We start from the raw sequence: 24741 nt of genomic DNA on the forward strand, positions 1-24741 counted from the left end.
CATAGATGAAGGGAAGCCAAGCTAATTATTTTCTTTCCCTTTTTTAAAAACAAAACAAACCCAAAAACCACAAACTTGGGAAGCAAGGAAAAAGTTATTGCTTGTTGGCTTGTCTTCAGTGTAAAGCTGAAAATCATGCCAGCAGTGCAAGCAGCCTGACTGCTACAAAGGGCTATTCAGAAAATTCAGTCAATAAAGCAAAATACACAACATTGACACTGAAAACCACAGAAGAAACAAGCATGCATCAGTTATCTTCATTGTCTTAGGAGGACTGAATATATGAAGAAACAAACCACACTAAACAAAGCCCATATGAGTAAGAAGAGACTTAACCCCTTATCAAATACAATTTAAACCTGTGATAAAACACTGCAGAAAGTCGTATTTTCAGTTGGTGCTTTCTAGACTGCACAACCGAAAACTGAAACAGTGTGATCTCAGTTTTTCAAGTGTTGACATGCACAACACCCAATGAAAAATAAGCGTGTCTGCTTTTCTGGAACTGCTGAGCACTGGCACTGCTAAGGGCTAATCAAACACATTAATGTATCATAAATACCAGCTTTAGCCTTTGTAGTTTAAGGAAAAACAAAAAATCTCTACTGCGTTTGGACTTCAAGCTAGTTCCCCCTTTCCAGCAGTGTGCCTAAGACACAAACCATCTATAACAGTATGGCACAGTTAGTTATTATTGCAGAGGGGAGCAGGGAATTGAAATTAAACTGTAGTAGGTGAAAGCCATACCTGGCTTGAAGTTTCCTTACAGTCTCTTCATCCTGACGTGCCTGTTTCTCCTCTTCCAGAGCTTCCTGTAGCTGCTTATACATTTCTTCCAGTTCACGTACTCTCTGTAAATACTGTTCCAGTTCAGAGGATTTCTGAGCAACCTGCTCTTCCATTTTTTGTCTTACCTAGCAGCATAAATTGAGGATGCACATGAGATACCATTCAAGTTTTCAGTTTTTAAAGGACTTGGCCAGGCTTGCCTCAGAAAATGTTTTCAGAGACAAACCTCTTCCTGCTGCCCACAGAGCAAAACTGCTAAAATTGAGTCTAGATTTGTAGATGACTAAAAGCATTAAAAATATATATAGTAATACAGATTACTTACATTGCCCTACTTCATGCAGCATGGAATTTTTTACAGGGGTTTAAACCTAACTTGAAGCAGTTTGATCTTGTCAGTTAGTTTACAGATACACACAAAACGGAAGGAAGAGAAAGTGTGTAGAGTGCCCAGATGCAAATGTCAGGCTGGTTTAATTGCACCGTTTCCACTCCTTTCCTCAGGCAAGTCAAGTCCTGTGTTTTACACACTTCAACCAGGATGATGGCACCGCAACAGCACAGGACTGATAAAGAGGTGGAAATCGGCTAAAGAGGTTGGGCTTGCTGAGAGAAGAGCAGCTCTAACAAAAACCAAAGGTTTTTAGCAGCCTGCTTCCCCTCAGCTCACCTGGATCCCACCAACCCAAAAGATCGCATCGGGCGTTAGCCCAGCCCACAAAGCAGCACACTGTGCATTTTTGTCCCGAGACGTTCCTTCTCATCAACTTGACTAGTTCTGCTTCTTTTCTCCAGCTCACAGAAAAGCCTGTTAAGCCTGACAAAGCCCTTCAAGGTTGAAAATTAGTAATTTTGGAAATTCTCAGTGTGGATTATAGTAACAGTGGTGTAAAACTACAATATTTCTTTAATTTTTTTTTAATATTTGTGTGTGTGTATAAATTTAAAATAACACACAGTATTAAAAAAAAAACCCAAACAATAGTTTTAAGAACATATTCAAGTCAGAAAATTCCTAAAATGCATTTTGATTATGCCTGTGTTCATTTTGCATATTCATATAGTCTGTACTGGCCTCAGGTTGTCCACCTTTGACAACTGCAAGGATACCTGCATTTATCTTTCAAACAGTCAAATTCTTCCCAATTTTCCAATGATACTTAAGCTTTGAATGCTATCCAAATTGTAGGCAACCTGCTCTAGTATTGAAATTCACCAGTAAAAATATTTTATTCTTCTGTCTCTAATAAAAGCAACGCAGGTTGCATCCCCCAGCCTCCTGCAAAATCTGGAGACTCCTTCCAGTGACTGCCCACGAGGGAAATCAGTGCTGAACGCGGTGCTCACTACGTGCAATCACAGCAAACCCCATGTGCACCACTCACCATTTTTTCTCTCTCCAGCTCCAAACTGAAGCGATCTTGTAATTCGACTTGAGTCTGAAGTCTTTTCTTCTCTTCCTCAGCAGCACGAGCAGCTGCTGCTTCCAGTTGCTGGAGGAGAAGGACAGGGGGAAGAAAAGAGTGAAAAAGAAATTGTCAAAATGAAAACATTTGGAGGGAATTAATGGAATTTCATGCAACAATTTTTGGTTTTAACAAAAAATGGAAGAAACCTTCAAAAGCATTAAGGCACCAGTTGTTTGGTTTTGGTTTGGTTTTTTACATTTCTGAGGCTATATTGATCTCTACGTATAGTTTTACATCTTTTTATTTGCAAGACAATTTTAAATTTACCAAAGAAAAGTCAATTATCAGACTTTCTCCAAGTTTCTTTTGAGTCCTACTTTGCACAACGAATAGAAATCGCTATATTTTCTTCTCTATCTCATACAGGACAGAAAACTCTTAAGGAAAACCACATTGCAGGCAGAACCGCACAGGAGTTCCAACAGTGAAACCATGCCAGCATACGCAGAATTCATACAGAAACAGAAGTGAGAAGCACTAAAGTGCCATGGGAAAGCAGAAGTGCTGCAAACTTTAGCTATAATAAGTGATTGTGCTATTGTGAATCATATCCCTTTAACATCCCCTAAACTGCCATGTAAGGTAAATAAAACTCTAGTCAATAATCATCGCTTGCAACTAGGGGAAAAATGAGCCTACTCAGAGCTAAGACTTAGGGAACAGCTGCTGGTAGCTTTGCACCTTTTTGCAAATTATTTAACGTTTTGCATCTTGATTTCAAATATAGTTGTCACAGTTTTTCCTTTCATCAGAATTTCGATAGCATGTATTTTTAGAATGCACAGATTAAAATTGTACAAGTACCAGCCAAAACTTTACCAACACTGAAAACAGAATAATTGTTTCACAGAATTTTCCTAAGAAACTTATCTGATGCTTTAAAGGAAATAGAGCAAGCACCCTCCTTTTGTAATACACTAGGCTGGTGAATTGTTTCCGCAGACGCTCAGCAAGAGCAGGACACGCATCTTCAGTATTTTTGGAAGGTACCACACTTAAACCATCTTCTCTCACACAACCTCGCTGAACTAATGAGATGCCTAAACAATTAAAACTGACAAGCTAAAATTCTCATTCCTTTAAGTGTGTGTGATATCACTCTAGTCTGAAATAGATGGGAAGAGGGGAAGGAGAGGGCTCCTAGTTTGTTTTTAACTGTAGAAAATAGCACAGAATTGCTCTCCTTTGAAAGGCTTGAATGATGTCAGTCTTTTAGAAGCAGCATTGCTCCTCTGCCAAAACATTTAAAAGCATGTAATTGTAGTCAAATCCAAGCTGCCTATTTAAGTGAATTTTTCTTTTGATTTCCTTCCCTGCTTTGAAATTACACAAACATTGCCAATGCGAGCTGAGAGGGCGAACGTGCAGAGTCACAGGCAAGGGCGGCAGCCAGGCGCTTGCCAGGGACCGCAGCAAGAAAATGCCCTGTTTGTCCACTTTCATCAGCAACCTCCCACTGAATTCATGTCAGAGGCCACCAGCTCCTGGCAGGTAAGGTTACTGGCAGCGACCCTGCAGTTTAGGGAAAAGCCCCAAGTAGTGGGGGCGGGGAGGGAGAGGGAATAAACAGGAACACACCGTTCCCACAGGAGTTAGTTGGCAGAGTCTCCAAATCCCACACAAGACCCCAAACTGAAAGAGAAAGGGTGCACAAGTCTTGTACATGCTCCCTTGAAAAAAAACACCTTACCTTACAGTCTGTTCAATGTGTATATCTCAAACTTCTATTAAAAATATGAAAAAAAAAAAAATCTCTTTTAGACAAAGGCTCTTATTCTTCTCAAGCCTTCCAGTGCAGGAGCTATCAACACACAAACGCGGCTCAGAGCGCACTTGGGCAGATGCTGCGTCACTGGTGGCTCACGGCCATTAGCAGAAAATCTAACTCTAAGCTTTCCAGAACAATTCGGTTTTCTGAACCATTTACAAAGCATTTTCCTTGAAGAACATTTTTCTAACTAATCAAACACTTCAAATTCCTCCAATGCTGTACCTCCTCACTGATTCCACTTGAACTAAGTGCAGTGGTGCATGTCAGCGACTAAACCACTCTCCTTGAGAAGCAATTTTCATCCAGACCACTTCAAAAGACGCTTCTTGCTGCAACTCTCTAGTTTACCCACTGTGATTTGTACGGAACGCCCTGGAGCCTGACGACATCCTTCTGCTCCTTTGGGGTTACTCTCATGTTATCCTCCCCCTAATTTTTTCTCAATAAAGTAAGCTCAACATCGAAATCCAGTCCTATGAGTTCTGTTACCAGGTATACTACTTACCAGTAACTTGCAGGTAACACAGACTATCCTTTAATGTGTATTTTGCATTCTGAATCTTAAACATATGGTAGAACTTCGGGTGCTAAAATTAAATTAAAATATAGTTGTCTACTGTCAAACTCTATTTAAGGCAGACAAAGTAAGACCCACATCAGCACCGTCTGCACCGTTATCAAAAAAAGATAAAACATTCCTCATCACAAATTGTGACTTAATGACAAGATTTTTAAAAATATATGTTTTGGATTATTTTATTTGCTTTCTAGACTGAGCAACTTTAACATGCTCACAATATTTACAGCTTCCTCACCCCATCCTGCAAAGGGGCTAAAATTAGTGGTTTTCATTTATGAAAAAAACTCAAGCAATGATGCAGACTTGTCCTAAATGGGAATTAAATTTTAAAAAATCAAATTAATTTAGGAAGGCCGTGAACGAAAGACTCCTTAGACCTGCTATTGAGCAAAGACCCGGGCTGCTCTAGCAGCAGGGACTCAGCAGCCAAAATGTTGAGAAGGGAGGCATTTGACAGTGTTACTGTCCAAGGCACACTCCTCATATAAAGGTATTGTGGCAACAGAAGCTGTAGTAACTCTTCTTGCAAATCTTTATAAAGAAAATATAGGAAATATATCTGGATACTAATCCAAGTCTCTGTGGTGAACTATTGCAGAGGTACCAGCTGTTCCAAGGTACAAAGATCAATCACCACGTTCAATCTACTGTCAAGAGGTGCAGCCACAGCAAAGGCACCTTGCTATCTCCTGCCAGACGTCAGACTCAGACTAAAAAGCTGTCTACAAGGAAAATAATGTATTCAGCAAGTCTTCTGCTAATACTCAGAATTTCTAGTCTAATTCTCAGGCCTACAGAATTCAATCTAGCATTTACAAGGAACAGGCATTTAAACAGTTTATAAACAGTTGCTATGTGTCTCACCTCTCCCAAACTACTCGAATAAAATTATCCATACTCACAAAATCACTTTGAATCTTTGCAATCTTTGTAAATTAAAGGTATATCTCTGGAAACTAGATCTGTGTGAAGAGTTCCCCTACATGTACAATTCACATAACAGAACTTTGGAAAAGTATATAAGAAAATCTTAATGGAAAGCCCCAAATCTGACAAACATGTCTGATAGAAAAGAAAACCAAAAAACCCACAAGCAACTGAAAATACTGGACTCTCTAGCACCCAAACACCATCCACACAGCTGGGTTTTCTTTTACTCTCGTTTCACAATACAGGGGACAGGGCCAGGCGCGTTAGGCCCAGCCTGCTGATCGTGCTCAGGAACTGCTGCAGCCTGCGCTGACGCTTTACTGTGGGCTCAACCAGCCCATCTGAGTGGGCTGACACCAACACAAGCTCAGCTCCTCTGGAGGAGTTCGCTCAATGCGCCTGAACACCTGAACACAAAATAAATGGCTAATTACCCTTCAAGAAGCTCAGCTCAAGCACAGAGATTGAGCTTAAAGCTTGAAGGTTTGCAGCTCCCACTCCCACCTTTCGCACGGTCTCCAGTTCCTTCTGCTTGTTCTCGTTGGCTGTTTGCAGCTCTTTCATCTGCCGCTCCAGCTCCTCGTGCTCAGCTAACAGCTTCTGGCGTAATTCTTTCCGTTTCTGGCGTGCTTCTTTGTGGGGTGGCGGGCTCCCCGCTCTCAGCAGGTTTACAGTGGTCTGTATGGCTGGAAGGGGCATGCACACAAAGGGAGAGGAAGAGAACACCTGTGAAGGGAAATGCTAAACTTTCTGGATAGCCATAGTGAATTAATACTTGTCGTGTTGTGGTGTTTGTTGGCATGGCTTTATTTTTCCCAATGTATTTTTAAAACAGAAATAACTGTTGTCAGTTCTAATTGTCATCAGGCTAGCTGTCAACACAAGCCAAAAGTGAAAGACACTTGGCTTTCAGTATTGGCTGTGTGCCACAAGGATAAGGTTTGGCAATTCCAATGCATTATGGCAATTCCAATACCAATTTCTAACAGGCAGTGGACATACAGCTCACTTGTCTAGCTGAAAAAAAAAGCACTACAACAACACTTCAGGTATTTTTACTACCTAGATTCAGTGACCCTAATCAAGTAGTAATATGTTATTTAACATATTTAACACTTACTTTCCTAGAATCAACCTAGACCCCTTTATTCTTACTGATACTCCAAGGGAAGACATTCTCCCATCACTCCCTCATATTCAGTGAGGAAATACTCAGAGAGCAAAGGTGAGGAGTGGCAGATGATTTTATTCACCTACTACAACCGTGAAAAAAGATTTCTTTTTGGAACTACGTAATCATTCGACATACATCAGACTTCGGAAAGAGGGAAGTGCAAATGAAAGCACGCAGCTCCAAGTATTTGAATGCTGAACATACTCCAATGGCATTGGCAGCAGTGCGTTTGCAAGGGCTGTACCTGTCACTCGGCACGTGGCTGGGAAGGTCACACAGCAGCAGTCCCTTCATGGTGGGAATGGAAAAGGAAGCCCCAGTTCCCAGCCCTACTCTCAGCCCACCAAACCACGCTACCTCCAGCAAAACCAGTATTGATGATGCTGAAATGAACAACCTTTACCTTTCTCCCCAAAAGCAACAATTTACAGTGTATTCCCCTTCCCTTCCCCATTCCTAGAAGTACAGCCAATATAGAAAAAGCAAACGACAATAATGTTTTGGTTATGGCTACCTAAATTGAGGCACCTAAACGGCAGAAACCAATTCCCCTTACGTGGATCCTTAGTTCTTCCTGAGTCTCAGGCTCCTTAAAGATCCTTTGCATATGCCCGAAACAGAGAAACCAAAACTCAAAAAATGAAGAATTTCAGATTTGAGTAAAGCACAGCTGTAAGACTTCAGCTTACCTTAACTTGAACATAACTAACATTTTTGAAACCTCACCTTGAATCCACTCCTGCTTCTTCTTTTTATCAGAGGCACTGATCTCAAAGCTTTTGTCAAGACATTTTATGACGAAAAGGCATTTCTTTCCATCTTTGTCAGGCAAGGCCTAGAATAGGCAAGAAAGGATTAGCCTTGCTAAGACTGAAACTAAGTTACATTGTTAAGCCCTGCATATGCAGTTATCCATTACAGAGCTACAAATATCAGTACTACGAATCTTTATAAAAAGAGTGTTTATTAACTGGTTTTATATAAAGTAAAAAAAATAAATAAAGTCCCTTAATGAAAGATATCAGGAGTCCATCCCGCGTACAAAAGAGGAATAATTCTAGTCTTTAGTCATAGTCAGAGTTTTTGGTATTTGGGGTTTTTTTGGTTGGTTGGTCTGTTGTTGTTTGTCTGTTTCAGTTTTTTTACCTCTACACAACAGTTGCCATCCAGGATGATGTCTCCCTTCTTGTCCTTTAAATCTTCACTTACGTAGTAGGAAATAATATTGGGTTTTAGCACAAACCATCGTTCCGTCCAGTTTTTCCTTTTATGACCTTTTTTCAACATATAGCCCTGTAAAAAGGAACGGATCAGCTGAAATGCCCGGCCTCTGTTGAACCACCCCATCTTTTGGTTATGTGGCTTAAAGACCCAATAAAGCACATCAAAAAAATCAGCTCAAGGCCCTAAATACTTCACCTACACACCTCCATTCCTAACACCAACACACTAATTGTTTAGCTCATGAGAAACTATTCTCTGCTCTGTTCGGTTTTTAAGTAGTGGGGTTATCTGAAGAACCAAACAATTATTATTATATTATTATCAAATAATTATTATAACTCTTCAGTCCTCTTTAATGACCTTTACATAAGAAAAATACTTGCAAGCCTTAAAAAGCCTATTTCAAAAGAAGGAAGAGAAGCCCATACCTTGCCACTGAGCTTTATACAAATAAAAGAATAAAAATTATGATCCTCTATAATGACAATAAATAGGACTGACATCATGATAAATCATCCAAATTTGCCTCTATTGAATATTAACCTATATAAAAGATAAGCAGCAACACTAAGTGCAGTTATACATTATCCAGCGTGGCTACAGCCACTCAAAAACCACCTCATGGAAAAGAGGGTGCACAAGGAATTATATAATAATTGGTCCTTCTTTCAGGTGTTTGATTTTTAGTGGTCTTATCAGGGGCACAGCTATGATTTGTCAGCTTTTAATCTAGAGTTTCAAAGGCTGCCAGTATTTCAGCTATACCTGTCATTTCTGAAACCATATTCCCCAATTACTTACATACTTTTGTCTGACTCCTAACTTCAGAAAAAAGTTAAATCACAGATGAAACTGAAACACCAAAATCAATATAGCTAGGAACAAGCGATACAGAAAGCACTATACTCAAAGTATTCCATATTAAGAGGACTGAGAAGTCGGACAGGAGACCAAGGAACGTTTTTCTGTAATGCCTTTCAGCTATAGCAATTTTGGATTCAAGCAAACAATTAAACATGCTGTGGTATATTTATGTCAAATGTGTCTTTCTGTATAGGTCTGAGGAGAAAAAAATTCAGGACAGTTGGGGAAGCTCCTTTATTTAAAAAACAAAACAGAAAAGCAATGCTCCCCCCTACACACAGCTTATCTACGCTCAGCTGTTCGAGCCAGTTGAGGATGGCCAGAGCCGAGGCCATTCCTATTCCCCCGTGCTATCCCACCCCTTTCTCCACAACAGGAATGTGCAGAGAAACAGCTTTGTTTGCCGCCTCCACACTCAGGTTCGAGGTCTGGGTGGTCGCAAGGGCGTGTGAAAGTCTCCTGGAGCTTCACTCTTTCATGTCTTGAACAGTCTAAGTCATAACCAGGTGTTTTTCCCTTTCCTGACATACTATATTTGCTGTCAAGGCCAAGTCAGACTGGTATTTTCCCCTCAAATTTCTGCAAAATCTTTATCTATTATTTCTGTGCATCAGCTGTTTCTCATCTTCCAAGAGGCCGCTGACAGCTCCTGGGGATCTTTCCCCAGCAGCTATCACACGAAGGACACGTCTTTCAGAGAGGTAGATATCACAAATGTTATCATCACTGCTACCTTGGAAAACCAGGAAAAATGTACAATAAGACTTGGCTACAATACAGCATATCATTAATTAATACCTTGAAGTTTTTATTTATTTCAGATGAAGAATAATTTACTGCAATAAGCAGGACAATTCCGTGAATCAACAAGGTATCACGGTACAAGCTGTGACCAAACCAGACATCTGTAAGTCACACGGGAAACTCCGTTCCCCATTAGGCCAGTGACTGTTCAGGAGGCTCCGGGCCAAATCTTGACACAAACTATTTTTAAGTGTCAAGAAACCATTCAAAGGCACTCAGACATCCTTGAGAAAGAGGCTCGGCCACCAAGAGAGGAAAGAAAGGAGACAGTAAAAAAAAAAGGGGGGGAAGGGGTAGGGACACAATGCAGTATTAAAACTGAAAAGAAATCAAATTTCCTCATGAGTTTCAAGTGGAAGGACTGACCTGAAACTGATTATTTCATTTTCATGGTATTAAACAGCAGGATGATTTCATTTTGCCCTCAACTGACTATGCGTGTGTATGTGTCCCCAGCCCTCACCTCCAACAAGGCAACCAGCAGTTAACAAAAATAGACTTTTACATTGTTCTGTGGATATTCCGAAAGAATTTCCTGTGCCAAGACCTTGTGATAATTTCTTCAGAACAGCTTAGGAAAACCTGCCAAGAAAGCTTTTGTTTCTCTCCTCACCAAGAAATCAAAGATGAAAAAAATTCTTTGTCAGGTAAAAGTCAATTTTAAATAGCTCTCTGGGTAGGCTCTGCTGTGACCTCTCAGGTCCCTGTGATATTTATACTCCCCATGAAAGAAATGCAGTTTTTAAAGCCATTCCTAAACTGATAATCCAACCAAATCTAAAGAAACTGAAGACTGACAGGAATTTGCTAAGAATATACAACCCAGCATGACTTCTTGTATTTGAGTACAGGTAAATAAGTTGGCAGCCATGTACCCTGCTAAGCAGAACAAGAAGGGGGAAAGCTCTGGAGCTCTTTGACACCTTTCTGCCCCATTGAAGGGGCAAACTGCAACTTAGAAGCAGACCTTTCAGCTGGAGCAATACCTGTGTCCAGACCCCCTCGTTTAAATACAGAGAGGTTGTTACCAGCACAACTTCCATTTGCTGCAACGTAACTGAAACTAGAGAAACGCATTTTCAAAGATTGAAGAGTTATCACCAGTTTAAGAACTGATGGCATTGCAACTCTTCTGTCAGCTAACAAGCAGCTGTTACTAGTACAAAAAAGGCTGTATTTCAAGTCAAAGCACAATTATTTTCCTTTCTGAAAACAAACTCTCCCAACAAGCAACTCACTCATGATACTGCAATAATTACAACAAACAGCAACATAATTTCTCTCTTATAAGAACAAGCTCTTATTAAAGAACCCTTATAAGTAATTTACTTTATTTCCCCCTGCTCATTATCTGTCGGGTAATGAACTTTCAGCAAAAAGTTGAACATTTTCTAATTATGCAACAAATTGTTCTACTTTAAAATATAAGTTCTACATGGTTCTTACCTGTTTGAGTACATCTAATATGAGCTCATTAAAGACTTCATTGATTGCCATGGACACTGTCTGTCTGTCCATCCCTTTACTGAACTGCCCACTGCCGACAAGATCAATCAGCTCCCACGCAGAAAGACCTTCTCGACTGGTGTTGAGAGCAACCTTATAATGGTCAAACTGCTCTTGCTGCCAGCCTGCTCCCATTGCTTCGGTGAGTTTTTTAAGTAAATACTCAATCTGTAGAGAAATACAAACAGAAATTAATCATTTTCAGCAGACAATGGAAATCCAGTGTTTCAGAGCTGTAAACTAAGCTTCTCTGGAGACCATCATTACAGCGAGGTTCCTGTGCTCACACGTAGGCCCCCAGACGTAGGTGGTTTAATTAGCAAAGATTTTAGGTTCCTGTCTCAGCTGAACTTTTGACTGCCAAGCCCATCTTGCAGCTACCCTCCTCATGGTAAAGAAACAAAGAACTGAACCTGACAGCCTCTTTTCATGTTTCAGATTCCTACAGAACACACGGGACCTTTCCTGGAACGGCTTCCAAACTGTGATGACTGAGGTGTGAGAAAGCAAGAGGTTTCAAAAGGTACTCTCATAAGATAAAAAGCAAACAAATTAGAAAAAATAAGAACAGATGGCAGTTTGGACAAGGAATGACATTAAAAACTCCCGAGCTATGATCACGTATCTTAGTCTTCCCCAGCCCCTCTCCTCCAGGTCTCGAGCGCTCCATCACTGGACACGATCTTGGCAGATGGATCAAGAGAAGGAGGAGAAAAAAATTTTCATGTCCACTTTTATTGTTTGCAAAACAAACTCTCTTTTTCCTTTAATCTTTCATCATTCTATAAGCATTACCATACACAGGGTAATAACACTAATAACACCAGTCAAAATAAACATGAAAAGAAAAAGAGGGAAAGAAAGCTGGGTTTCTTCTTTTTTTTTTTTTAATGTTGTTTTTAAACTTAGCACTGTGCACTCTTTAAACAACGCAGTATTTCAAATTAAGCCCATCTACAGCTTTGAGCACATGTAAAATATTTTTAATGGCTCTTTAAACAAAACAGTTGGTGAGAGCCTTACTACAAAGGCCTCTACACAACAAAGTAAAAGCCAGGCTTCGAAGTTTTTATGGCTGACGTCACAGGATACCAATTACAGCATTTAACCCAGTTTTGAAGACAGACCAAGCTAATGTAGCCTTCTGCTATTTTGGGCAATGGCTCACTGCATTTCCTCGCCAGCTTTGTGGGGATATGCCTGCCTTTGGTGACCAGCCAAGGCAGGGAACAGAGCTGCCTGCGCCCTCCCTACCGAGGGAGCCCGGGGAGCGGGTGCTCAGTGACCCCGCACCCCCAAACCGCGGGACAGCCCAGCACCAGCCCCCCAAGGGCTGTCCTGCTCTCCCACCACCCCAAGGCCAGCACAGAACCAGTTCCCAGCAGATCAGTCCACAAAGCCACGGGGCAGGGCTCCTCCCGGCTTTTCTCCAGGGACACAACAAGGTGGGAACTGCCCACGGAGGAGGGGGGGGAAAGCACCACCATCTTCTCAGGTTCTCCCTGTGCATGTGGAATTAATGTGATTTCATCCAGCGCTGCTTTTCTGAAGGTCAGTCCTCCAGGACAGTCTGCTGCACTTTCAGTTTGCCTATTTTATGTGTGGGTTTGGAAACAGAAAGTGACTCAGGAGTCTGAATCCCGTTATGAAAAATGCCTAAGGTTTACAGCATGAACACACCTCGCTGAAAAGTGGCAGAAACCAAATGCTTTCCAGGACTTCACTCTTTCTAATGGCCCAGCCTGGTTCACCTCTGTTCTTCAGCACTGCTTGAAAACACAATGTAATTTCTCCTACAGGTAAGAAAAATCCCCAGCCCTGGGACATTTCACCACAGAATAAATTAACTGTTCAGCTACAGCTCAGAGTCACTTTTCAGCTGGCTTTTGAGCACCCAGCAGTCTTTACATAAGAGACTTCTGAGTACAAAGAAATTGAGAAACATTTTTTGCCTACACATTTCACCACAAGGACTCCCAGGCCTCAAGGTTTTGATGCAGCATACATGCCGATTCTGTGGCTGCTACTTCTTGCAACTGGTACAGGCAAATCCTTTCTCTCTCACATCCACGATCAAAAAATACACAAGCATGTAGCAGAACACACTCATCTGGCAAATGTGTAAATTGCCAAATTCACCCTACAGATGGGTGGGATTTTCTTAACATTTCAGGTCAGTAACTTAGTCTCACAGACGCTACTCCAGTAGCACATGGACTAGTGCTGCAGCAAAACAGCGACACTACCGAAAGCCACTGCGCAGTGTGGAGGGAAGTTCCTGCTCCACTGAATGAGCTGGGAGCACGTACCCTGCCGACGTGAGGCTGCCGCAGCCGCCTCCTCAACGCTGTCTTGAGAGAAGACAGGCCAGCCAGGCACAGAATGCACCCTCAGGGTGGGTACAAAAATCATAGAGAGCATCGCTTTTCATTTCAGCTTCACTGAAAGCATTTTTAGGAGGACTCGCAGCTCTGTGCTGTGCCCAGCTGCCATCTGAGGGAAGCCCCCCTAGCAGGGCACACCCGTGCACCGGCTTCGCCCCGGCTGGAGAGGCTGTCAGGGGCTCCTGCTGCTTTCACCACAACGGGTCATAAACCTGCTGGGCTGTGGGTCCTGCAGCTGGGAACTGCTGGAGTTCAGACTGTCACACCACAGCAAGGAAACCTAGGCATGCCCTCCCAAGCAGCCAACCTATCACTTTTACTAGATTTCTGTAAAATTCAGTAACTAATTCCTTTAAAAATCTTTAAAATATGCTTTGCTGATTTTCACCCTCCAAAATCCTTAAGCTACAATATTAATCCAGGCTTTTGAGTACCAGCTACCATAAATCCTCAGCATCGGTTAAAGGCAGGAAGCAGCTTACTTCCTACTCCAGGCAAGTTTTATAGAATAAAAAAAAGCCCTTTACAGCATACAAGAACAGTAGCGCTGCAAACTCGTTGCAAAACAAACCTCCTAAACCTGGATTTGATGAGCTAGAATGGCATCAAGGCAGGAGTAACGTTTTTCCCCCATGTTCAAAACCTGTTCTGCCACTGAGCTCAGCACCTCTGAGCAGCACCAGTTCTGAACTATGATCCTGTATTTTAGCTGAAAGCTAAAATAACTGAGGCTTTATTAGGTAGATAATATGCCTGGCAAAATGCTAGACAGTAATTAAAAAAAATAAACATTAAAAAGTAATGAACTTAAAATGTATTGTTCCAAGATTTTGCAACCTATTACACTGCTCGAGGCATGCAGCTCTCAAATTCTTTTGGTTACTTATCTCAAAGTACTAGGACTCACTTGCAGACAAAGGGACACACACACACAAAAACATCATACCTGAATAGATTTTTTTCACTTTTTTGCTCAAGTCATATGAACAATATGTATATCAAACTAAGAGTCCAGAAAAGAAGCAATACAAAACTCTTGGCTAGTATACATTATCATGTAATGCACTAAAAATAAGTCAATGTATCCTTTCCCTCAGTATCATTTGTACACATTTTACCCAACTTTGATTATTAGAAAAGATTTAAACATTTAAGGCTGCTAACCCCATATCTGCAAGTCACTAACATGAGCACAAATCCTATTAAAGTATATAAAACATCTCATTATACATTAAGTCAACTGAAAAAGGACCTGTGCTATTACAATTTAGTTTCTAAAATCGAAAACAAAACAAAATGACCAAGCTTTATCTCGCATTCAGATAAGTACATATCTAACCAAAATCCATAGAAAAATTTTTCTAGCATATCTGCTCAATAGCAACAATGAGTGTTGGGGTGGGGTATAAATATGGAACAGTGTGAGACAAATATCAAGAAGCAAGTTGGAGCTGGTAAGTGTGGAAGCAAAGAAAAGACCATTCTTATGTGCTCAAATGAGGAACCTCTGAGAGCAAGTGACATTTCTCTTCCCCCACAAAGAGACATGTCCACTCAGCAAATAACTGACAAACTAAGTCTATGGGCTCAAACATATCCCACTCTTGTGGTTAAAAAGTAGAGGGTCAAAAAGCAAGTGTGAAGTCACGTTTGCTGCTGTTCAGACTGGAGCTTTCTCACTTTCAGATACGGACGTAAAAACACAGGGGGGTTGCTAACGCTCCGTATGCCAGTACGGACAAACTAGCTCCACAGTATGAAAAACGGCTTCCATCTCAAATCAACAGACACTTTTCAGCCAGAATTTTGCCAAGAGAAAGCAAATATAGCACAAGAAACAGTCTCTTTAACATGAGCTATGCAGCCTGTTTGGTACCTTCTTTCAGAGGGCACTTTCTCTTCTCATGTTTCAATACTTATTTGCTTTGCTTTTCCAGGTATTCCTGGCACTACCCTCCTCCAAGGGGAATGAAGTATCATAGATGTTTCACATACTTTTCTGAAATACAAGTGTGTGTTTTAGAACACTAAAAATGAAAAATAACTTGAAGGAGGCCTTCATGTCCAGCAGAGCAGGCCAGACAAGGCTATTCTGGTTCATGCTATTCAAATAAGGTTTGTGATAACAGAGCAGATGTAAAAATCTATTCACATTGTACAAAATTCTATGGAAGCATATCACTGGGCAAGAGACCAATTATTTCCCTTTTCCATAGTCATCATCAATTCCTTTTATTATTTCATCCCATCAGAATATCACTTCTAAGTCAAATATTTGTTTCTTCCCTTTCACCAACAAAAAAAATCCCCACACTAGAATTTATTAAGTTAAATGGACAGTAACTACTCCGGATTAATAGACTTGGTGAAAACTGTGTTCATTAGTCAGTGTCATCCATTATCTTTCTTTTTTTTTAAATTACCATTAAGTAACATAATAAAGGTCAACTCAAAAACAGTGTAACATGTAAATCCTAAGGACAAGCTGCACATAAGCTGAACACTGTCTTACTTTTTGCAGCAGTGAGGAAAAGAGTAGTGAAATGGGAAGAGCTGCTGCAAGTCATGATGAAACACCTTTCTAGCCATCATCATCAACTTATAGAGGTCATGGATCAATTAAAACCCCACATGACCAACTTTCATTCTAGTTGAACCAGTTGTGATCTTATTCCTGAATGGTCAACTTTCGATTCCCAGTATTTCATTCACTGTATCTGTTTCTGATACTAGAATGCAGAACAAGGAAGCAAATGTGGTCACAAGAAAACCCCCTTATTCTGCAAGAAATGCCTCCAGAAGAATCACCACTGGACAGCTTCAGACTTTCACCTCCTTGGTCTAAAACGCACTACCTCATTTTCAAATGCACTGAAAGCCATACAAGGTTTGGACCCTCTTTGTCCTAACTAGGAGGATTAGAAATGCCACGTTAATATAGTGGAAGGCTAGAGGACAACAGAAAAATGGGTGTACAAATCTTTCCTCAACAAAGCAGGCTTAAAAAGCAAAGACACCAATTACGTTTGGCTTATCTAAAACATGTTATGTATACACTGTATTAAAACACACAAAGAGTGTGCAGTTTGCAGTGTACCTATCTGCGGGTTTCACCATGAAGGATGGCCCAGAAACACTGCTAACCACACAGCACAGCTTTCAGGCGATAAAGCATTCCCAAGGCTGCAGTCAGTCACATGTCCAGAAATAAGAAAGGGGAAGTGTTTGGAAACCTTTTATAAAACAGAAAACGTCTGGTTAAACAATACCAAGGCACACAAATGAGTCTGTGAGTTGAGAGGTGACTTCTAAGGGAAACTCGTGACACACTAAAACTATTTCTCCTCTTATGGCTACAGTTCTCTCCACCTTTTTTTTCCTCCTTTATTTTCTCATCAAAGAAAAGCCTGTGAGATCCAAAGGAAACACACACTTTGATTTCCATATCTCAGATGTGCTAGTGGAAAAGACCAACTGTGGGGAGGGGAAGGAGCTCCCACCCCAGCCCCGCTTTCCAGCCACATTAGTGACACAGCTGCTTGGTAAAGCTTGGCCCACTGCACCAGGAGGCAATTCTGTTGTTAGTCAAGAATTGTATTAGTTCTGCAAGCTGTCCATCAGGACTAATTTTAACTAGAGCAAAAAAAATACAGCAGTTTTTCTCCAGTCCATCTGTATCTCTTTGAAATGGCACATTTCACTCAGTTCAAAGAAGTTTTTTACTTTGTGCATAGCAAGGCTTCTCACTTGAAAGGGGAGGGTGTTTTCAGATTTGATAACATTTTGCATTTCCCTGGGACATGAGCACCTCTGCAAAACAGACGTTCATGGATCTCTGTTCCTTTCCTCACTACTCTCAGTTGCCCACCAGATGCCAGCAGAAACTCCACTGGAGCCCAGTGCCATTACCAGTTGAGCTCAATGCCCTGCACAGCCACCGGCTCCTGTTTCTCTGTGACCTGACTTCTCCCCATAACATGGAGGGATCCTCTCATGCTTGAAGTCACATCCCAAAATTTCACACCCCAGCCCAGACCCTTGCCCATGCAGGATTTTACTAACCTTATTCCTCTCAAGCGCAGGGTTGCCATCCCTCCTTTCATGGCAGGTGAGGAACACAGGCCAGACGCTGCCCCTGGTTTTCAGCCTGGCCTCTGCTAAATAAGCTCTCGTGTCACCTCTTCCATGCTTTCCAAATCCCTCTTTGTAGCTGCTCTCCTCACTTTGCTCTTTCTAAAGCTTTCCTTAGGCTGCATCTCCAAAACCTTCCCAAAGCAGCCTGTTTTCCTTTCTCTGGTTGAGCTGCAGCTGTTCCTAATTTGCTGCCCATTCAACACCTGGGCAGGGAATCAAGACTTAGCACTTTGCAGATGGGGGTAACAGTCCCACCACAATGAGTTGTCTATTATGAAAGGTCTAGCACAGCAGCACTAGTGCAAAGTAGACAACACAGGCAACAAAGAAGGACAGCAGCCTCAGTCTTCAGTCAGCAGGGTGCAAAGGTGAAACTGCACCCAAGTGGGAAAGTTTTCCAGATGTGAAATTGTTCAAATGATGGCAGAAACAACTTCTCAGTTAAAAAAATTAAAAAGAAAAAGAGGAAAAATCAGACTCCCAAGCAGGTCTCAAGGCGCAGCTCCTCCAAGGAGGACAAGAGAAGGCATCCTCATAGCCACATGAAGGTGTATTAACACATTTACAGAGACCTAAGAATTTTCTCTGTTATAATCTACCATCCACAAGATGGGATGCAAAAATCTTTAAGGGATTATCCTTCCAAGCTGAAAGTATGAGGCAAATTTCCTAGTTATAAAAGTGAAACAAAACCTCCAAAACCCAAAAGCCTCTGAGGTGAGAGGGAGGGAGGAGGGGAAACTGTAGGATCCCACAAAAAGGACTCCAAGCCAGAAACTGCAGTAAATTGTGTTGCAATATTCTCAGCCAACAATAAGAGCAACAGACACCGAGGGAGGGAAAGCTCACACCCTGGCTGGGAAGTTCTACTCACCCATGAGAGGTTTACTACATCGGCCTCACCAAAAACATAAACATCACAGAGCAGCAACACTTCCATCACCACCTCCTCTGTTCTGCGCTTTGTAAAAATCCCCTCACTTTATACACAATGTGCCATTTCTTAATTAAGTGACAGGTAGCAATATAAAGTGAAGACTATATAATCAAGCTTTAATATGAACTCAAGAGGCATATAAAATAAATGGAAAAAAAATGTCTCTACCAGGTACCAGTATCATTTTGAGTACTACTAAAAAGAGCTATTTTCAGGTAGAAATTCTCAGGACTAAGACAACAACTACAAGTTTGTACAAAAAATGCTTTGCAGATCTGGAGTTTAGATTTAAAATTTAAAAACAAAACAAACATAAGAACTTAAAAGGGAAATATGAAAGGTCACACAAAGAAAAGGCAAAACTAACCAAAACTGAGCCTTTGCATCTTTACTTTAGGAATTTTATGTAGAACGGTAAATCAGTAAATGTGGGATTTTCCAGAAGCACAGAGAACCCGAGGAGGACCAGTGGAAGCCAGAAAGGAGTGTGCTGAACAGACAGCATTCCTCCCCCAGCTGATTACATTACCTGTGTGGTCTAAGGCAAAAGGTTAGAATGAATACAGGCATTGTATACGATAAGAACAGATTTATTTGTCAGGCTCTATAAGCTTTCTTTAAACAGTATTGCACAATTTAAATCTTGCCGTAATCACAGTGATGCAGACAGAGATACACGCTAAGAATTTTTAAAACAATTCAAGTAGCAGAGCAATACAGGTTAACCCTGAACATTAAGGATAGGAAGCAAACAACAGCAGCTATGAACTCTCAGGAACCTCCTTTGGGCTCTGCAGCCCATCTCCCAACAAATGGACACATTGCCACTACCTGGCATCAGCTACAGAAGGCAGCACCAATCCAGGGGAGCGAGTGAGTAACACTGACACCCCAGAGTTGGCAGGTCTGAAGCTTTTAACCATGCCAACAGATAAGGGGATGTGAAGTATCTACCCTCAGGTAAGCCAGGCTGTGCACTGGAGAACACAACAACAAACCAGAGATGTGGATTTGAGTCTCAGCTTTGATATTTATTAGCGGCTCTGACCTTCTACCATAGCCAAATATAGCACCACTAAAAAAGGAGCTGTCTTAGCTTTTATAGCCGTGATTCCCACCTCCCAGAACTGACGGAAAACACAGGAAAACAAGCAAGACTGTCCCATTTCTCATGGGAATACAGCATGACAGGGAGGGCCCTGTCATCACCAGTCTAGCATAAACAGAAATACTGTACAGTGAAAATCTCCTGCTAAAAAGTGAGTGATAAGGCAAAACCAAACAGTTTATTTTGATAGAGGAGTTCTCTGTACTTTTGGTTTGGCACAACAGCTTGGAATCCAACAGTTATGTTGTAATGGTATGTAAATGAGACTGATTTGATCCCTGACTGTTCAACAGTTTGCAAATATCTATTAATCAGAACTGCAGTGCTGAAAGGCAAACCCCTGGGACTTCTGTACACAGCTTTGCAAAGGGATTATTTACGCCTACAGTTCTGATCTTTCTGCTCTTTCCCTTGCCCCCCCCTCCCAAGGAGAAAACTGTGGAGATATCAAAATCTTGCTTTAGGGTTAAAATACACATTTGAGTGTTGCCCATACTTGTTCAAGAACTTAAGCGTATAAAGAGATCTCTCTGGTATTATTGCTTCAACCATTTCAAGCAAGAGTGTTCAGGTGGTGGCTGCTTTTCATCAGAAACAGACATAACCAGAAAAGCTGGTACTTCTTCTTATCATCAGGAGGGTGACATGAGACTGAAAACTCATCTTGCAAGTCACAGTAACACATAGCAGGGGGAGAATTTCTTTTTCTTTTCCCAGAATCACACTGATGTATTTAGCTGTGCAAAATTTTAATCACATATAAGCACAGGGATTAAAGATCACCTACGTGCACTACTCATGAGCAAAGCAAGAACCTCAACAGCTCCAAGTGCTGGTACTGGTGCTAGTCCCCCCAGCATCAGTCAGTCCTCACAAAAGCAAAATAAGCTGGGGGCAGGCACCATGTCCCATTTAGTCCAGTCTGTTTAAACGACAAACAAACATAGCCATCAATATTTAAACTATTCTGTGGGAATAGGCCTTACGTTATTAAAAGAAGCGAATAAAAGCTTTACATTCAAACAATTATTTTAACTTAAATCTCTAAAGAGTAGCAACCATTAACCTAGTTCAACTGAGACATTAAGCAAACTGGTGCTAAACAGCTTTTGTTTCTTACCTCCTCAGGTACAATGATTAAAGGGTATTTGTCCTCTGATAAGAAGTTAAAAATAACCCACACTTTAAATGCATCTTCATCACTAATCATCAAAGGGCTTTTAGAGAGGTTCTTTTTAGCACAGAGAGTCCAGCACATCCTGTTGAATTCAACTTTGTCAAAGTTTCCTTGAACCTAAAATGAAGAAATTGAACAAAAAAAATTAACATGCACAAAGGGCACAGAATAACAGACAGACAAAGTTTAACAGCCTAAGTCAGACAAAAAGCACCAAGAAAATTCTAGTTTGCAAGAGATGTCAAGGCCCAAAAAGACCACTGTAGCAGCCTGGTCTGACTTCCTGCATGGGGTGAACTAAGGAATTTCTTCCAGGAAAATCTACATCCAACCTCCAATTACTGGTTGAGGTAATAATACCCTGACTTCCTGTGAAGGAGGCTAAAATTCTGCATTCCTTCTAGCTTTAGCTTCCAAACAATCTTCTTTGCTGTCTTAGTTCCAACTGCCTTTTCATTGCACAGAGTTACTGAGATTTTATGTAGCAAATTTGGAAACCATTACAGCCAAAAAACTACATGTGGATATACTAAAAGTGATATTGCAACAATATTTGGGGAACACCTTTAATAAATTTTTCCACACTCAAACATAACCCTCGTAGGATATTCATAAACATGTAGTAATGTTTTCTCAAACACTAATCCACTAAAAATCTTTCCCTTTTCTCAGAATTGCAAATCTTCACCTTATTGATTAAAAAAATCCTCTTGTTGTTATTATTATCCTTTATCATACCTCGCAACTGTACATACCCATCTGTGAATTATTTACATCTGTGAGAGCTTTCATTTCCCCTATATTATTTTTAAACTCGCACTTATGTTAGAGATGAAAACTACTTATCTCCCTACATCTTAGCAATGTTATTTCTCTGCCAACATGTAACTGATAAAGGCATGTTTTGCACTGTAATGTAAGTCCCTTGAGATTTCGGCAAGCATGTCTAAGAAACAGGTTCTTGTACCTCTTGTGGTAACGACACCAGTAATGTTGAGTGACATTTCCTTATGATAGGCCAAACCATGCATCTTAAGTGCTCCAAGGACACCATTGCAAACTATGATTTCCTATCCTGTCTGGTAAGTGGTCAAATACAGTGGAGGATGAGCCACACTGGCTAAGTCAACGATAGACCAAGGAAGTGGATGAAGTGATGTGGGTGAAGGAAAAAAGAATAAAAAACAAAAACCAAACCAGAAGTAAGCAGGAAACCAACCTCATGCCAAGAAGCACTTTACAGTACAGTTTACAGGACTAAAAGCGAGACTATGAAAGAAAGCCACAGACTTTGCATGCTTGCAGAGCAGGCCAGCAATGCAAGTGACGATGCAAGAGGCCGGCTACAGGCTACAGCTGTCCGTTGAAGAAGGTGGAAGCTGTAGGAGCTATAGTTGCTACAAGCTATAGCTTGTTATAACAAGCTGAGCCACAAGCTCAGCATCCTGGTTACTCACACAAGAAACATGGGTCTTAAATGAAACATCAGCTGAGCTAACGAACACCCTCTGGAAGAAGGGCTAGAAGCCAGGTTTCCTTCTCCTTCCTGCAATTTGCCAGCACCTCAATGCTTGGCTACTTTCGCTTGCGTTTTTTCCCGTCTGTCTCCCCAGCTGCCCAGTAAAGCTTGACTTCTTCTCTAAAACAGCTTCATCCACCCAAATGATGAGCAGTTCCACCTTGGAAATGTCCTACTGGTTATGCTACTCCCGAGGAAGACACCGACGCAGCAGGAAATCTCCATTCCTACAGCCACCACCTGGCAAGTGCTCTAAGCGCTACAAAGGTTAAGTGCGTGGTTTCTGCTCACATAGCACAGCTGGACCACGTGCACCTCAGAAACTCGTGTCGAAACCCAGGTCGCCTCCAGCATGTTACTTCCACCAGAATTAGGCAGCAGCCAAGCAGGAGGTTTCAGGACTATTTTGCCACAAGAGACTAGGTCGTGCTGTGCCAGGGGTCCAACTCAACAGTTCCTTTTTGCAGAATCCAGACTTGATTCTGAAATGGACTTCACGGGACTCATGCAGCATCTGGACCAGAGGCACTGCTCACGAATTATTCAGGAGCAATAAACAGATCAGCACACAAGTTCCAGCTCTCCAAAATAACACTGATACGCATCTGTGGTTTTTTTCTAAATGATCAGGCTGTCTGTTAAATAAAGGATGAAATGAAATGAAATGAAATTGTTTTTCTGGGGATATTGTGAGTCAAGAATGAAATGAAATAGTCCTCTTTAATAAAGAATAAAAATTATACTCATCAATTTCATGTAGCAATGCCAACTATTTCTGGTACCTATGTTCTACACCAGGGGTGACAAACTCATTTTCAGCCTCGCGGTTGCCTTCAAAGGGCCGAACGTAATTTTAGGACTGTATAAACGTACATTTATACAGTCCTAAAATGTATACAGTCCTAAAATTACAAATTCTACAGCCACTTTGCATGGTGAGGGAGGAGAAGGAAGCTGAAAATCCCACAACTAAACCCAAACTGCTTTAGAGCTAACTCAATTCTACAAAATACTTGGCTGTGCTCACTTTGGCTTCCTTAACTGGCAACACTCCACTGTAGGTGGAGATGTAGCCAACACTCCACTGTAGGTGGCTAGATAATAATTACTCTGAGTTAATAATCTCTCAGAATTTGAGAGATCACTTCTAAGCATCATTTCAAAACTTAAAAATATTTGAACAATTTCTAAAGTTATTTTTGAACTTATTTGCAAAAGTACTTATACCTTAATTAAGAAATTGTAAAAGAAGAAACTTTTCAAACAGGATGTACTGATGTCTAAACACAAGTCCTAAACAAATTCACACATTGCTCTTACATGACATGAACAAAACACACGTTTATAAACACAGACTGGGTCAAAGAGTGTCCTGGAACTGAAATTTAAAGAGGATTCCCAAACCATCTTTAATTACAGTGAGACTCTATTATGAATCCTACACCGAAATCATCCTGATGTGAAACTAAAATAAGAAATTTGTGACACTCTGCTAAGAAGCCAGAATTTCAATTGTGTTTGGCCAGAATACTCATCCTGCTTGCAACCTGTGTGAATATCACACAGTTCTGTTGCTTAATTAATGAACAACTCCTTGTCCAAAAGATTTTTCCTGTGTACTAGTATAGGCTTCTAACTGTACTTCATAATTTGCCCAAATTATTTGAAGTCATTTCATTTGGAAATTTCTACAGTACTCCACAATATTAGCTCTACAGCAACTATTACTTTTATTTGTGAATCTGTCCAAATGATGAAACATGCAAATGAACCAACCCCTCCAACCTTAAAACTGCTTAAGCTCATAAAGATAAAAATATGATATAATAGTCACCTACCTTCCCTTTCTAACAAGTTTCACAAAATCATAAAAAGAAAAATGCCGCAAAACCCATACCATTTTCTAGGTCTTTAGTTTCTACTGATATGCAAAATATAATTTACTCCTTGGTTCTATATAAAGAGGTTTTTATTGCAGAGTAACACAGGGTAAGCCAGCACTGACAAATATAAAAAGCTACAACTGCATTTAACAGTACCACAGAAGTTATTTCGAAAGCTTACAAAGTCCTCTCAAAAAACTGTAAGTCACAGTTACATATCTGTTTTAAAGAAATCTAAGGATTCATTCTTTAAATATTTTACTGTTTTAAAGCAAAATATCTTGAGGTCAAAAATATCTCTCCTGAGCAGGCTGCTCTTGCTCAAATAAATTAATTCACCAGAAGATACGTGACTGAAAATTGAGATAAATTCCTCTGAATTTGGGGATACAAAGCACCAGTTGTTCTTTGGTAGTTCTGCTAACTAGCATAAATTAATAACAGTTGCGCTACAATCGCCCCATCTAAAACAACAGATCACGCCTTGG

General features: G+C 40.8%; 1 protein-coding gene and 1 long non-coding RNA gene across 13 annotated transcripts in view; one reads left to right on the forward strand and one right to left on the reverse strand.

Moving 5' to 3' along the window:
- LOC136101953 (uncharacterized) overlaps positions 1-5498 on the forward strand; it is a 62732-nt gene extending 57234 nt beyond the window's left edge. For 4 of the 12 annotated variants that reach the window (XR_011739275.1, XR_011739278.1, XR_011739283.1 and 1 more), the window contains one exon: positions 2625-5032. This is a non-coding gene — a long non-coding RNA (uncharacterized lncRNA). Of the gene's footprint in view, positions 1-2624; positions 5034-5207 lie in introns of those variants that run through there. The other 8 variants (XR_011739277.1, XR_011739280.1, XR_010651404.2 and 5 more) reach the window with 5 other exon arrangements.
- SWAP70 (switching B cell complex subunit SWAP70) overlaps positions 1-24741 on the reverse strand; it is a 38847-nt gene that overhangs the window by 3963 nt on the left and 10143 nt on the right. The window contains exons 3-9 of the mRNA XM_065838596.2: positions 20795-20968; positions 11052-11279; positions 7860-8006; positions 7440-7548; positions 6044-6225; positions 2175-2282; positions 748-914 (exon numbers count right to left, since the gene is read on the reverse strand). Coding sequence (XP_065694668.1) covers positions 748-914; positions 2175-2282; positions 6044-6225; positions 7440-7548; positions 7860-8006; positions 11052-11279; positions 20795-20968 — 1115 coding nt within the window. The remainder of the gene's footprint in view (positions 1-747; positions 915-2174; positions 2283-6043; positions 6226-7439; positions 7549-7859; positions 8007-11051; positions 11280-20794; positions 20969-24741) is intronic.

The sequence above is a fragment of the Patagioenas fasciata genome, chromosome 5 (assembly GCF_037038585.1).
Source record: "Patagioenas fasciata isolate bPatFas1 chromosome 5, bPatFas1.hap1, whole genome shotgun sequence".
Lineage (NCBI taxonomy): Eukaryota > Metazoa > Chordata > Aves > Columbiformes > Columbidae > Patagioenas > Patagioenas fasciata.